Below are 16,654 nucleotides of genomic sequence, written 5' to 3'. Positions count from 1 at the left end.
GTTTCGGCGATCACTTCTTCAGCCAATTTTTTTCCCCTGCGAGCATCCTTTTGAGGTCTGAGAACAAGAAAAAGTTGCTGGGGCCAGATCTGTAGAATACTGTGGGTAGGGAAGCAATTTGAAGCCCAATTCATGCATTTTTGCCATCGTTCTCAATGACTTGTGGCACAGTGCGTTGTCATGGTGGAAGAATACTTTTTTCTTCTTTATATGGGGCCGTTTTGCCGCGATTTCGACCTTCAAATGCTCCAATAATGCCATACAATAGTCACTGTTGATGGTTTTTCCCTTCTCAAGATAATCGATAAAAATGATTCCATGGGCATCCAAAAAAACAGAGGCCATTACTTTTCCAGCGGACTTCTGAGTCTTTCCACGTTTCGGAGACGGTTCACCGGTCGCTGTCCACTCAGCCGACTGTCGATTGGACTTAAGAGTATAGTGATGGAGCCATGTTTCATCCATTGTCACATATCGACGGAAAAACTCGGGTGTATTACGAGTTAACAGCTGCAAACACCGCTCAAAATCATCAACACGTTGTTGTTTTTGGTCAAATGTGAGCTCGCGCGCACCCATTTTGCACAGAGCTTCCGCATATCCAAATACTGATGAATGATATGACCAACACGTTCCTTTGATATCTTAAAGGCCTCTTCTATCTCGATCAACTTCATTTTACGGTCCTTCGAAATCATTTTGTATATTTTTTTGATGTTTTCGTCGGTAACCACCTCTTTCGGGCGTCCACTGCGTTCACCGTCCTCCGTGCTAATTTCACCACGCTTGAATTTTGCATACCAATCAATTATTGTTGATTTCCCAGGGGCAGAGTCCGGAAACTCATTATCAAGCCAAGTGTTTGCTTCCACCGTATTTTTTCCCTTCAGAAAACAGTATTTTATCAAAACACGAAATTCCTTTCTTTTCATTTTTTTCACAAAAACAAAAGTTGCTTCACAAAAGACGCTCTATCTCACAAACTAATTGACTTACAGACGTCAAATTTTGAAACGAATCATTTGAAGGTTGTTACTGTATAAAAATAGTATGCATTTAATACTAGCGACACCATCTATGTCTCAGACCGGGGACTTATTAAAAATAAAGTTTTGTTAAAACTCTTCAAGAGGCTTTGCAGCATATACTGAATTTTACCGTATAAATTTTTCTTGTGTCGTTTTTTTGTATCGTTAACATTGAGTTTTTAATCAGGTGGCAAAAAATTGGGACATTAGAGGGTTAAATCATATATATATATATATATATATATATATATATATATATATATATATATATATATATATATATATATATATATATATATATATATATTTTCCTGAAATTCCTAGGAGGAACATAGGGCCGTAACAAATGCATTCCATTTTGTTCTGTCATTAGCTAAGTTTTTTAGTTCTCGCCAAGTGTATCCCGCATCGTGTATTTCGGCATCTACTAGTCTTCTCCACGTGTTCGCTGGTCTACCTCTTCTTCGGCTTCCCTGTGGATTCCAGTCAAGTGCTGTTCTTGTTATGTCATCGTGCGGCTTCCTCAAGGTATGCCCGATCCACATCCATTTTCTTCTTCGAATTTCCAATAGTACAGATTCCTGCTTGGTGGTACGCCATAGTTCTTCGTTTGTGATAGTATTTGGCCAAAATATTCGTACTATTTTCCTTAGGCAGCGATTAATAAATACTTGAATAGCCTGTAGTTCTTTGTTTGCGGAATTCCATGTCTCACAGCCATACAGTATTACTGATTTTATGCTTGCGTTGAAGATTTTGATTTTCGTGTTCCTCGATATATATGTTGAACGCCATACTTTCTCAAGGGACGCGAAAGCGGCTCGGCCCTTATTGAGGCGATTTTTTATATCTTCGGAGGAACCACCTTCGGATGTTATAATGCTTCCCAGGTAGCAGAATGTATTTACATTTTCAATTGGCTTCCGATTTACTGCAATTGTATCATTGTTACTCGCATTGATTCGCATGACTTTTGTTTTTTTGGATATTTATGGACATTCCAGCAGTCGCCGCATACTTATTTAGATCGTTCAGCATACCTTGGATTTCTGTGCCCTTATGCGCAATCAGGCAGATATCGTCGGCGTAGTCGAGATCGCAGAGGTTTCCTTGTAGTCCCCAGGTTATTCCTCTGTGACTTTGGGTTACTCGTGACATTATTACATCGAGAAGTATGTTGAAGAGGAGTGGTGAGAGGACACATCCTTGGCGTACGCCTATCTCGACTGTTATTTGGTCGCTAAGCTGCTGTTCGTGTCGTATTCGGCAAGTTGCACCGTCGTACAGGCTAGCTATTAGGCGGATTATTTTTTTTGGAACTCTCTTACATTCCAGCGCTTTCAGTAATGCTTCGTGTCGTATGGTATCAAAAGCTTTTGCAAAGTCAATGAAGCACAGATAAAGTGGTGAGCGCCACTCAACGGATTGTTCGACTATTATTCGTATAGTGTTGACATGGTCGACACAAGACCGCCGCGCTCTAAAGCCAGCTTGTTCGTTTCTCAAGCTTGGATTTACAAAGTCTGATAACCGCTTGTTCAGGATATGTGATATTACTTTGTTGACCATGTTTAATAATGTGATTCCCCTCCAGTTCTTGCATAGAGATAGGTCGCCTTTCTTCGGGAGCAAAGTAATAATTCCTTCCTTGACTTCCGTCGGTAAGACTTCTTGACCAAAAATTTGATACAAATGGTTGTAAAAGTTCGGCACTCAGCGAGCTATCGGCTTTCAATAACTCCGGAGATATGTTGTCTGGGCCAGGAGATTTGTGGGACTTCAGAGATGAAATTGCTTGGGCTATTTCTGGTATGTTGGGACAGGAAGTGTCAAAATGTAGTGCTTCTTCATGCTGAGAGCAATTGCAGATGTTTTCCAGGGGGTGTGTGGGTGCCGTGAGCAGCTCTTTGTAGTATGTTTCCCATATTTTGATTTGCTCCTCTTTTATTGACGTTAACTCGCCGTTACTGCTTCTTAATGGCTTGGATGTTGCTGTCGATGACCTCGTCAGCTGTCGAACTGATTTATATAAGTCTCGGCTGCGATGTGTGTCTGCTGCTGCTTGTGCTGTTAGGGCGATCTGGTTGCTCCAGTTCCTTTTGTCCGATCTAGCGCTTTTTTTCACCATTTTGTCCAGTCTAGCGTGCTCTCTTTGTGCTAGTGTTTTCGCGTTCCTTGTTTTAGCAGAATTGGTAGCATTTTTTGCTTCCGACCGCATGCGAATAAGATTCCATGTTTTATCAGTTATCCATGGTTTCTTCGTCATTGTTTTGTAGCCGATATGTTCCTCTGAGGCTTTAATCAATATGTTCTTCGTGTGTGTCCATGTGTCATTTGTAGAATGGTTGTTAAACGCGTCTCTTATAGCATTGGTAAAATCAGATTTGGTAGTAGGATTTTCTAGTTTTGCAGTGTCGAACCTTTTCTGGCCTCTTGAGCCCTTTTTTATTGCGGCTACTTTAAGGCGGATGGTGGCGGTTAGCAAGTGATGATCGGTGAATATATCTGCTCCTCGCTTATTTCGCACATCTAGGAGAGAACCTCTCCAATTTTTACTTATGGCTATGTGATCGATTTGATTTTCGGTCATACCGTCGGGTGAGACCCATGTCACTTTGTGTATGCGTTTATGGGGAAATAATGTTCCACCAATTACCAGGTTGTGATTTAGACAAAAATTTTTAAAGAGTTCACCATTTTCGGTCATATTGCCAATTCCGTGTCGGCCCATTGTTTTCTCCACGCCATTGTTGTTGTCACCTAATTGCGCATTGAAATCGCCGAGTAAAATTATAATGTCACCTCGCTTAACATCCTGAAATACTTTGGCAAGGCTGTTATAGAATTCTTCCTTTTGCTCTATTTGTGCTGTATCCGTCGGTGCGTAGCACTGTATGATTGTTGTATTTCTCGCTCTTGTTCGAAATCTTGCTGATATGATTCGGTCAGAATATGCTTTCCATTGCATTAAAGCCTGGTATGCATTTTTTGAGAGGAGGATGCCGACACCACCCTCTCTTCGCTGGTCCGCTTGTTTGCCGGAGAATAATAGTCTTAGACCGTTCGGCGCTGAGAACTCGCCAGACCCTGGCCATCTCACTTCGGATATGCCGAGGAGGAGGAGATTATATTGAAGGAATACATTGCAGAGTTGTCCCAGTTTTGATGTCTCCAGAAGGGTACGTACGTTCCAGGTTCCAATTCGTGATCCATGTTTGAGGCTAAAGGTCGTCATCGGTTTATCGGTTTGGTTATGGTAGGATGTATGTGTTACGGTTTCGTTGATCGTGTAGATTTAGGACGAGTGAGGGATCGACCCACAGCGTCCGATTCTGGTGTCAGGGCTGCTGACTAAGCACCCAGACGTGCTTTGGTAGCATGGTATGGATACCATGCACCTGAGAAGGTTATACCGCCTACGGCCGGTCGACAGAGCCTCGTTTGCTAGGGAACAGGGAGCACCAAGTCTATGCGACAGTGGGTGAGGTTGTCTTTTGAAGAGGATAGGCTGTGCATTACGCGTCACTCTCCCTTGCATCCCCTTGCAGGGTTAAATCATAAATGCAATATAATATATATTCGGCCCCGCCCGACTTTAGATTTCCCTTAATTGTTTAGTAATTGTCCCATATGTATCATATAATTGGCTTCGCTCAATTTATGAGCTTATTTCCTTGTTTAAATTGGATATGTATTCTTGGCAAGTTTAATCGAGGTTGAAACTGTCACGATCTGCTTACAATAGAGTAATGTGCAAATATCTTTCCAGCCATCGTAATTCACATATACAATTAACAGACTCGTAAGTTAAGATACATCTCACCGCCCAAAAGTCTTTCAAAATTCGTATGGCCTGGTAAACATTTCCGACAACCACAAACCCTAGTAAACGTCAAATCAATGGGTTTGTCAATTGCAGTAGCCGGGAATACATTCGCATTTTTTTATATATCATAACTGCGACAGAGACTGTATAAATAGTATAACTTTAACCAAGATAACGTGTCTCCTCATCTTTACATATATCAGCTCATTGATGTCTTACACATTATGTGCCATTTTTTTGTTTGTAGAAAAAAAGTCTCTTAATTCTCATTGCTTCACTTTAATCTGTATAAATATTTTCAATTTTTGCCATCAGTAGTTAATTGATATTTTTAATGACTTCACATGTTGCACAAATGGCACTGTGTAGACGTAAGAGTGCCGCCAGTTGTTCTTTGCGTTCTGCTGTCACCATTACCGCCAACCGCCATCAGTATTACCGCCATCATCATCATCGTCATCATTGACATCAACACGAATATTGTCACCGACAACCAATACCAGAACATCACCAACTTGAGCTCCATTATCGATGTCGTCGGGAGTGTAACAACTACATTTGCTAACTTTGCTTTTTCCCAATTTTATAGGACGAGTGGCAGGCAGGATGACTGGTTAAATGTGGCAGTCACATCCATTCATTTAAAGTACCACCACATTTCATTCTTTAAAGTTGTATGCGTCGTTGTACATGTATGTGTATTTGGTTGTGTCGATAAATTTTCGAAATTTGTCCTAAGAGAAATTGTTCATAACAGAAGGAGACGCGATAGATATATGGTGTCTTTGGCAACATTGATCAGGGCCGGCCTCTGAGTCGATCTAGCCATGTCCATCTGTCCGTCCGTCTGTTTTGTAATTAATGTCTAGGTCGCAAATATAGTCCAATCGACTTCAAATTTGGCAGAAATATGTGTTTTAGGTCAGAATTATTTGCGAAGAAATCGGTTCAGTTTTAGATATAGCTCTCATATATATCTTTCGCCCGATATCTACTAATATAGTCCCAGAAGCTAGAATTTCAGCCTGACTTGTTTTAAATTTGCAGTGCAATTGATAGTGTCGTAAAGTGTGCTGGAAGTCGGTTCAAATGTAGATATAGCTCCCAAATATATTTTTCGACCGATTTTCACTCATATGACCACAGAGGTCCAATTTTTAATCCGATTCAAGAGAAATTTTGCAGTAAAATTAATATTGTAGCAATGCATGCCAAATTTGGTTGAAATTGGTTCAGATTTCGACTTAGCTCACATATATATCTTTTCCCCGATTTTTATTTATATGACAACAGAAGTCAAAGCTGTAACCCGATTTACATGAAATTTTGAACAGGGAGTAGAATTAATACTCGTATGAACACTTGACTTGATTGCATAGATCTTAAAGTTAAATTTGAGCTGTGTGTACCAAATTTGGTCAAAACGAGCTCAGATTTAGCCGAAGTTCTACAATTTGGGAAAATATGGTGAAAATACCCACATTTTTTCTTGTAAAATTCCACAGCAAAAAATAAAGCTTTTAAAAATAACAAAATTTTCCTTTACCTCCCTTCCTTTTATCTACACTCAAAAAAAGTTTACTTGGATCCAAAGATTTTGACCTTCCTTTAAGGATTTTGGTTCCGAGCCAAAGATGCGGCTTCTTTAAAATAAAGACATATTTTAGGGACCTCTCTGGCTTTAAATCTAAGATCGATAAAATTAAAATTGGATACAGATCTCATTCATCGAATTTTTATTCTCTGCGATATATTAATAAAGGTATTCATGTAAAAAAAGTTCCAGTTTCAAAATCCAAATTATGCCAAGTTCTTCAAAGTAAAAACTATTTTCTTAATGTTAAAAAAAAAAAAAAACTTTAAACCAAAGATTCAAATCCTTAAAATAAGTCTCAGCCTATATTTGAAGCATTTTTATCTTAAATTTAAAAATTCAATATTGCAGTTGAGTTAAAGACGATTTCTTTAAATTAAAAATGTTTTTCTTTATTTTAAGGGACATTTGCCTTACTTCAAAGATCTACAACTTCAACAGAGGGACGCAAAATTTCAAGATTTGTGTCCCAAATTTAATGAAAAAATTTTTGAAGCAAGGATTATAAACTTTCTTTTAATTAAAATGTCATTATTTGAAAGAATTTTGTCCTTAGCATTGCGAAAATTTTGAGCCCTAAAATTTAAGATGCATAATCTTCCATATCAGGTCAATATTTTTTTCAGTGTATAGACCGATAAATCGTAAAGACACTTTTGCGAAATTTCATACGAATGACTTTAGATTTCAATATTTCCCATATTTGTTTACTAACATTGTGTTCCGCGACTGGGTAACAGCCGACTTAAATGTAATGTCTAGAAATTTTTTAAGAAGTCTAAAAAAAATTGTGCAAATCCGTTAAAATTTAAATAAAATATGGGAAAATAAACCTTTTTCAACTCCCAACAAATTCTAAGGATTTGAGATGATATCGAAAATGTAGATCCACAAAGTGGTGCAGGGTATATTATAGTCGGCCATGCCCGACTTTAGACTTTCCATAGCTGTTTTGTCTATAGTTTTTTGTGATATTGAAGAGTTTTATCGTCTTTCGTGGTTTAAAACTAAAACTGTTTTGAAGTGTCATCTTTTTGCATGTGCTTGTTGGTAGAAAACTCAAGTTTTATGTCAAGGCAAAACTGTCTGCATTTGACGGCTAATGAATGAATGATGAAAATTTTTTCAGAAACACTCAGGATTAAAAATTTTGAAACCTTTCAGTTTTGGTTTGTAAGCAAGAGGAATGAGTCGAATTATATTTTACGAAGTTAAACAAAGGCTGACTCTTTGAAGAATGAAATAAGATCTTCGCATGCGTGCATTCGAGTTTAGTATTTGTTTTAAAACTTTTATAAAAGCTGGATATGAAAAAAATGAAAAGTCCGTGGAACAGATAAGAAGAAAATTAAAAAGTACATACAGCACTAAGTTCGGCCGGGCCGAATTTTAAATACCCACCACCATGAACCAAATATAAGGGTTTCCTTTGAAATTTCAGGAGGGGTTGAGGACTTGAGGACACTTCCCGAAGATAAATTTAAAGATTTCACCTATGAGGACTATATCAGATTCTGGATTTATAAGAACCATTTTTGTTTGAGTTTTAGAGGAATCATTAACATCTCTTGTAAGTGTGCAAGACAATTATAAAATAACGTCTTGATTTGAAATCTTAAATCTGTAGAAGTAAAATCTGGAAATTTTACATTGAGTTTCAAGCAATTTTCATGATCAGTGCGCCTTCTACACCCTCAAGAAGTGAAGTCGGTCTATATGGAGGCATTACCAAATGGACCGATAAAAACTTAATCTGATACCAGAATATTTACAATTTCAGGCAAATCAGATAATAACTATGGTTTCTAGAAATCCAAGGAGTTAAATCGGGAGATCGTTCTTATGGGGGCTACACTAAAATATGGACCTATACTCACCGTGTTCGGCACACCTCTTTTGACCCGAAAATACCTCTAGATTTCCAATTTCAGGCAAATAGGATAAAAACTTCGGATTCTAGAAGCCCAAGAAGTAAAATCGGGAAATCGGTCTATATGGGGGCTACTACGGTTTCTATAAGCCCAAGACCCCAAACCGGGAGGCCGTTTTATATGGGGACCATACCAAAACATGGACCGATACTCACAATTTTTGGCACACGTATTTGTGGTCCTGTAATACCTCTAGATTTCCAATTTCAGGTAAATTGAATGAAAACTACGGTTTCTATAAGCCCAAGAAGTAAAATCGGGAGATCGGTCTATATGAGGGCTATACCAAAACATGGACCGATACTCACCATTTCTGGCACACCTCTTTACGGTGGTAAAATACCTCTAAATTTCCAATTTCAGGTAAATTTAATAAAAACTGCGGTTCCTATAAGCCCAAGAAGTAAAATCGGGAGATCGGTCTATATGGGGGCTATACCAAAACATTGACCGATACTCACCATTTTTGGGACACCTCTTTATGGTCATAAAATACCTCTAGATTTCAAATTTCAGACAAATTGGATAAAAACTACGATTTCTATAAGCCCAAGACCCCAAATCGGGAGGTCGTTTTATATGGGGACCATTCCAAAACATGGACCGATACTCACAATTTTTGGCAAACGTATTTGTGGTTCTGTAATACCTCTAGATTTCCAATTTCTGGTAAATTGAATAAAAACTGCGGTTTCTATAAGCCCAAGAAGTAAAATCGGGAGATCGGTCTATATGGGGGCTATACCAAAATATGGACCGATACTTACAATTTTTGGCACACGTATTTGTGGTCTTACAATACCTCTAGATTTCTAATTTCAGGTAAATTGAATAAAAACTGCGGTTTCTATAAGCCCAAGAAGTAAAATCGGGAGATCGGTCTATATGGGGGCTATACCAAAACATGGACCGATACTCACCATTTTTGGGACATCTCTTTATGGTCATAAAATACCTCTAGATTTCAAATTTCAGGCAAATTGGATAAAAACTACGATTTCTATAAGCCCAAGACCCCAAATCGGGAGGTCGGTTTATATGGGGACTATATCAAAACCTGGACCGATATAGCCCATCTTCGAACTTGACCTGCCTGCAAACAAAAGACGAGTTTGTGCAAAATTTCAGCACGATTGCATCATTATTGAAGACTGTAGCGTGATTACAACAGACAGACAGACAGACAGACAGACGGACATTGTTATATCGTCTTAGAATTTCTCCCTGATCAAGAATATATATACTTTATATAGTCGGAAATCGATATTTCGATGTGTTACAAACGGAATGACAAACTTATTATACCCCCGTCACCATTCTATGGTGGTGGGTATAAAAACAATGTTTGCTTCAAATGGACCCAAACACTCGTCCTGGGATGTGAAAATGTGGCCTCTCCAAAACACCAGCCCCAGTGAAAACTAGGGTCTCATTTGGAATCGTGGATCAGACAAAACCAAATTTCATCTAAGACAATCCTTAAAAAGTGTTAGAGGAAGAATGGGCCAAAATCTCTCAAGAAGCGTGTCGAAAATTGGTAGAGTCAATGCCAAGACGACTGGAAGCCATTTGCGCTAACAAAGGACGCCATACTAAATACTAAATGGACCAAAATACTGTCTTATACAATGTGATTACTGATGGGACGAATGCTTTTGTAAGCATTTTTTTAGTTTTAATATTTTGAATTAATACAATGAAGTTAATTTTTTGATTTTTTATTTACCTTTGCTTTTATGTTTGTCCATGGAAATATTAAAAAAAAAACTATTTAATAAATTTGATTTAAAAAAATAATACTTTTGTGAGTCACTGTATTTGCATTCATGTCAAACAATTGAGGTTTCAGTAGAAACTGTAGGTTGTTTTACAAAACAGTCACCTGAGGGTCAAAATTGGAATTATAAAAAAGATCGAGCAGGACACTCGAAAGGATTCAAGAGTGCACAACATACTTTGCATACATCTATTTCTTGTTTGCAAGAATGTACACATAATTCCAAGCAAAATTCAATTTTCTCCAAAAGTCATTAAACTTTTTGAAATGTCTAAGTTACCACCATAACTATTAACCCTCTAATGCCCAATCCCGCCTTTAGGCGGTCTTCATTAAATAAGGAAGCTTTTAGTAAAACACACCTTAAGACAACAAAAATTAATAAAATAAAAAGAAAACTTAGTTGAACCTGTTCAAGAGCCTTTGCAGCATATACTGCATTTTACCGTATACATTTTTCTTGATTAGCTTTCCTGCTTTTGTGTCGTTAACATTAAATATTTAATCAGCTATCAAAAAAATTGGGGCATTAGAGGGTTAATACCTTCAACATCTATATTTCTGATTCCAACAATTATGTTTCTGATTCCAGCTTAAAGTCGTTAAAAAATTATTGTTTTTTTCATAAAACTGTAACGGTATCGAAAGCTACAAGTGTTTTCTTCAAGTTGAATGAAAAATCAGCTAATTTGGTTGTCAATAAGCAAACATTTTTTCATTAATATGTTACGCACGTGTCTCAAGAAAAAATATTTGCGAATTAAAAAGAGGTTTTTATACATGTGACTTTTTTCAAAAGTTGCAACTAAAATGTGGAAAGTTTTTCTTTGATCTGTTGTAGGACATGTCAAATAAAATATTTCTGGAAGTCAAATCTTGGAATTGCAAAAGAACAACAGATGAGAAAATTTTAAAATTGAAAAGTTGCCTGTGGGCAACTTTGGGCAATTGTGTTAGTAAAATTACATATTTTTGAACATAAGACTTTGAGAAAAGAGGTTTGAAAAACAATGATTTTGAAAAAATTTTGAACTTCGATTGGGATGTCCCAGTGACGAGAAATGCGCCGACGATGTTAAAAACATATCTGCAGTGCAGTGGGGAATTTGGAAAGGAATCGTAAAAAGGGAGGAAGCCACTTCTTGGCAACATACTAGTGGATTAGCACGAATGTTGCCGCTTTATAATACTTTGGTTGGATTTTTTACACCGCCAGTTAAATTGACATGGGTTAAAAAAAAAACGTTTTCGTGTGTCGCGCGTATCCGTGAATGAAATTTAAACGAAATCTCGTGAATGTGCGTGAACGGGACTAAAGAAAAATGTGTGGCGCGTGAGCGTGAGTAAAAATCAAATTGTTTTCGTGATTGTGAGTGAGTAAAATTTCTCCGAAATCACGCTCCCGAAAAAAATTACTTTCACGATCCAACTCACGCTCAACATAAAATTCACGTTAACGATCAAATTCATGTTCACGATAAAATTCACACTCACGGTAAAACAGAGACACAAAAAGTCACAATCACGAACAAATTCACGTTCACGATTAAATTCAAGCTCACCGATTATCACTTTTACTTATTTAATCACGTTTAAGATTTCAATAGCGTGAGTCAAGAGAAATTTTGTTAATTACCAGAATTTTATTGAGCCACGAAAATTGTCGTGTTCCGAAAATATTCGTGACTCACGAGATTTGTCGTGAATTACGAAAATTGTCGTGAATCGTGCGAAAGCGTGAGGCATAAACGTTGTTCATGTGTGAGCGTGCGCGAGTATGACTTTTCATTTCGTGAATTCATTTCGTGACCGTGAATTCCTACCCACATGGAGTGGGTGAGTACAAATATTTCTTCGTGAATATGTTTGAGCGTGATTGAAATTCCACTCACGCGCGCATCTAATTATATATTTACTGTAAAATAACAAAAAACTTTAAAAAAATCCAATAAAACGTAATACGTCTATCAGTACAAAACAAACTATTTTGTAGTCACAATTGCCCAAAGTTGCCCACAGGCAACATTCTCTACCGCCTAAACGAATGGGCGTGGCGACCCGAAATTTTGGCTAGACGCTTCTTAAATGACTTCAACATGATTAAAAAAAAATTAGCGATACCTATAAAAATTCGGGGTCGAAAGGGTTAAAGGGTTTTATTTACATTAAAAGCCCCTTTTAAATTATGAATAAATGAACTAAAAATAAATAAAAATAATTGGTAGAATTTGGTATGTTTTTATTAGAAGGCGTGGTCCGCCCACTATTTATTTTTATATATTTTACAGATTTGGTAGATATTACAGCATATTACCTTGTGCTCAATTTGAGGAGTAAGATCGGTTTATATATGAGGGCACTATGGTCAAAAATAAAGTTATTAGGGACAAATTTTTCAAAATTGGGTGATACATATATATGGGAGCTATATCTAAATCTGAACCGATGTGAATGATATTTTGCAGGTTTGGTAGATATTACAGCATATTACCTTGTGCTGAATTTGAGGAGTAAGATCGGTTAATATATGAGGTCACTATGGTCAAAAATAAAGTTATTGGGGACAAATTTTTCAAAATCGGGTGCTGCATATATATGAGAGCTATATTTGGGTGATATTTTGCAGGTTTAGTAGATATCTCAGAAGATTACTGTGTGCCAAATTTGAGTAAGATCGGTTAATAAATAAGGCTATATGGACTAAATTTTCGAAAATCGGGCGATACATATATATGGGAGCTATAGCTAAATCTGAACCGATGTCAGTCAATTTTTGTACATATAGTAAGTACTATAAAAAATTAGATTTGACCAACTTTGAGTAAGATCGGTTGATATATATGGGAGCTATATTTAAATCTGAATCAATTTCGATGAAATGTGGCGTACTTAAAAGGTGGTCAATTGGATTACTGTGATGAGGATCGGTTAGTAAATGAACGCAATCTGACCCCATTTATCGAAATCGGGCGATACATATATATGGGAGCTATATCTTAATTTGATCCGATTTTTTCAAATTCAATAGTGTTCGTCCTTTTACCAAAAAAACGCCACATACCAAATTTCATCAAAATCGGTCAATAATTGGGACCCGAATCCTGTGGACAACAAGTACATGGACGGACGGACACCAAGCGCTAGATCGACTCAGGAGGTGATTCTGAGTCGATCGGTATATATTTTATGGGGTCTAAAATCAATATTTTTGGTAGGCACATTTTTTGGCAGATCAAAGTAATTATACCCTGACCACTATGCGGTTTAGGGTATAAATAGAGAAACCCAAATTTATTCCAATTCGAGTAACTGCGTTTCTTTCGACTCGTTTTTCGTTCTATATAGAGAAACTTTGAAACTTCAAAGTCATATGAATGCCATTATTTTATGGGATTTTATTGCACGCCTATCCAAAAAGTTGAGATTCTCTAAAACTCAAACAACATGTTTTTATATTTATAAGAAATATTGTTATTTGCGTTCTAATATGACTTTGTTTTTGATAGTTTGTAGGTTTTTGTATATTTGAAAGATGGAAGGATGAATTTCTCATGGCTTGGAACTGCTTAGAGATAGTAAATTGTATGGTGGAGATAGGAATTTGTATAGGATTGACCATATAAATGTGGAATTTTGTGGTGCTTTAGCAATTATAGAAACTTAATTGACATCTTTGCCAGTACAATAGCAAAATTTGAAGCCTACGATTTTTATTCTCATACAAAAGTGGTTCCTGAATTAAAGCCAGAAGAAATTGAGAAGAGTTGTCTTTGTTGATCTAACGTTCCAATCCAACTTCAAGAGTAAAAATTTTACGTCAAAAGGGAGCGTGATCGTGAGTAAAATATATTACTAAAGTGCTTATCTTTACGCGGTATAAAGAACATGTTGAATAAACGGCCAAGGTGGCGTATACTCGTACTAATGTTCTTCACATAAATTATACGCACCAATGTTCCCAAAGAAGATATTACGATCACATCAAAGTAGAGGTGTGCACGTGAGTAATATTTTACTCACGCTCACGCACACTCACGAAAATAAAATTTGTTCTCCCGCACACTCACGCACGAAAATGTCGTGACTCACGAAAAATATCGTGACCCACGAACATTTTTTTGAGTAATTTACCTTAGCGACGTGTCTGAAAACATGAGCATTATTAAAATCGAGAGCGTTATTATACTCTTAACATCCCAGGTGTTACTAAAACTGTAAATGAATTTAACTCTTAAGCGTTTTATGTTGGTGAGCGGTAATATTTTCGTGAGCGCAAATCTTTACTCACGCACACTCACGAGGATAATATTTTCGTGACTCACGCTCACGCACGACATTTTGGTTTGTTAATCACGCTCACGCCGTTGCCATGAGCGTGACTCACAACTCACGCGTGAGTCACGAACATTTTCGTGAGTCACGACAATTTCGTGTCACGTGCACACCTCTAATCAAAAGGTCGATAATAACTACACTGAAAATGACTTATTTATGTATTTTCATCTGCTGAATTCGTAAAATAAGGTTAAAAATGTTTTTATCGAATAGGTTTTGAGACATCCCGTTATTGTTAGTTTTTTGTCCAGTTTTCACTAGAAAAATCATATCTTGAGCTGGAAATGTCAGATTGTATACCTAAATGCAAGCTATTGAAATGACGAACAAACGTGGATCTGTGTTAAGTTAAGTGATTCAAAATATATCGATGAAAATGGGGCGAATATTTCAAAAATAAAAAAAAACGTGTTTTACAGTGGCTGTGTGCCACCGGAAAACTATAAACCATTAAAAAAACGTCGACTTCTCAATAATTGTAAAATTCGAAAGCCACTTTTTCAAAATTTTAAATGTCGAAAAATCAACTTTTTCAATTCTAGTAGATTTTCAAGCAGAAAAGTTTACCTTGGCACAAGTAATCCAAAAATTAAATGTAGACTTTTCCCAAATTTTGTATTCTCATTTTCATACCTTAACTGTATCCAGCATGCTTCTTTACTGAATTTGGTAAGTTATTACAGAACCATCTCTAAATAACTCGGACACGCCGTCATCCAAGAGTTTATCGGTTTCCAATTCAAAAGTATCCCTGTTAATATTTCACCCAGAAGACAAGATTCTTGTAATCTCATATTGAAAACTTGTAAAGGTTTATGTTAAACGAAGCTTAGTCGAGCAGACTCAGTCGTATATGCTCATATTAAGCCAAATATTTCTTCCATTGCGACTTTATTAATTTCCCAATATTTCTTCGTTACATCCTTATACTAACACACACTTGTACTAACAAAATATCTCGAAAGAGTGTATACGAGAACACATCTACAATGTGGCGTTAAATTGTTGTTTTAAGTTTTAATGACAGATCGGTTTTCATTATGTGGTGTACGTTGTACCACACGGGCGTTTGTGCCATAGCACAAAACCATTTGTCAACATAATGGGCGTTACGTTCGCTCGCCCTTATGCCACCTCATCGGCTCGGATTCATATTGATAGCCTCAAAAATACAAAAATGAAAAGTTTTTATTGAATAAAACAAGAAAGTCTTAAGCCAGAAGGAATGAAGCAATCCCATGAAAATGGCAAATATTTATGTAAACTTTGTGGAAAATTTATACCATCAACCGTCAGTGCCATTCGACCGAACTAAGGTAACGAAGAGTCAAGATAACTCAATGAAAATCCTTTGCTAGCGTAAAAGGCCAGACCGGAAATTAATTGAATGCCGTCTGCATCGATAAATTGCGTTGTATCGGAAATATTTCTCCATATGGTAATTTGTAACAGGGATTTTGCATCTAATGACTTCGTTGGAATCCTTTAGGTAAGGGTTGAAGTGATGAAATAAGTCGTACGTTTTCTTACTTGAAGGGTCGCTTAATTATTTGATTTCAGAAAATCTTTGAAAGAATGGAAATGAAAATCTTAGATAATAAATATACCTTTGATCATTAACATAGAGGTAAATATATGGTATTGTACACAAAGTGTTACCACCGGACATATCCTCCAACGGATATATCGTCAAAAATGATTTTTGGGCGTTATTATCTCCCTTAGGGCGGTCACATCGCCCAATTTAAGTTTGGGCTTTATGTCCTCCCTCAACGCGGTCATAAGCCCCAAAAAAAATGTAGGTGTTATGACCGTTTGAATATAATTGAATATAAAGAATATTGTTGTTGTTTTTATTGCAGTTTAAAATCATACATTGACTAAACTACAAGTGTAGCTTAACCAACAGAGGAAAAGAATGTTTGTCAAATTTATTTGGGCAAAGCCCTATAGACTGCAAGATGGTTGGATGGACGCACGTTTCGGAATTACCACATTCCTCATCAGCATCCTCTACTTGCAGCAAAACTATCAAGTAATTATCAGAATAAATTCAGGCAGTTCATTAAACCCAACAATGAACCACACTTGAACCTCCCGAAAAAAGGTTTTGTATGATAGCCGGCTTATGCCGAAATAAATTCAAAACAAACATATCTCTTT

General features: G+C 36.8%; 1 protein-coding gene across 1 annotated transcript; it reads right to left on the bottom strand.

The window, feature by feature from the left end:
- Window positions 1-1,348: 1,348 nt before the first annotated feature.
- Window positions 1,349-5,268, bottom strand: LOC142231022 (uncharacterized). The gene is made up of 4 exons (XM_075301641.1): window positions 5,199-5,268; window positions 2,547-4,127; window positions 2,069-2,461; window positions 1,349-1,998 (listed from the first exon to the last, which is right to left on the bottom strand). The coding sequence occupies exons 1-4, from the start codon at window positions 5,266-5,268 to the stop codon at window positions 1,349-1,351; spliced, it is 2,694 nt and encodes an 897-aa protein (XP_075157756.1).
- Window positions 5,269-16,654: the final 11,386 nt, after the last annotated feature.

This window comes from Haematobia irritans, chromosome 3 (assembly GCF_050003625.1).
Source record: "Haematobia irritans isolate KBUSLIRL chromosome 3, ASM5000362v1, whole genome shotgun sequence".
NCBI classification, from domain to species: domain Eukaryota; kingdom Metazoa; phylum Arthropoda; class Insecta; order Diptera; family Muscidae; genus Haematobia; species Haematobia irritans.
This window is presented reverse-complemented; position numbering and strand designations above follow the sequence as displayed.

Excerpts from the sequence above, each read along its gene's own strand:
- LOC142231022 (XM_075301641.1), bottom strand. The coding sequence starts at position 5,268 with ATGGTGACAGCAGAACGCAAAGAACAACTGGCGGCACTCTTACGTCTA. Across the intron at positions 4,128-5,198 it reads CAGTGCCATTTGTGCAACAT|TGAGATGGCCAGGGTCTGGC; the intron begins GTGAAGTCATTA and ends GCATATCCGAAG. Across the intron at positions 2,462-2,546 it reads ACAAGCGGTTATCAGACTTT|TCGAACAATCCGTTGAGTGG; the intron begins GTAAATCCAAGC and ends TACGAATAATAG.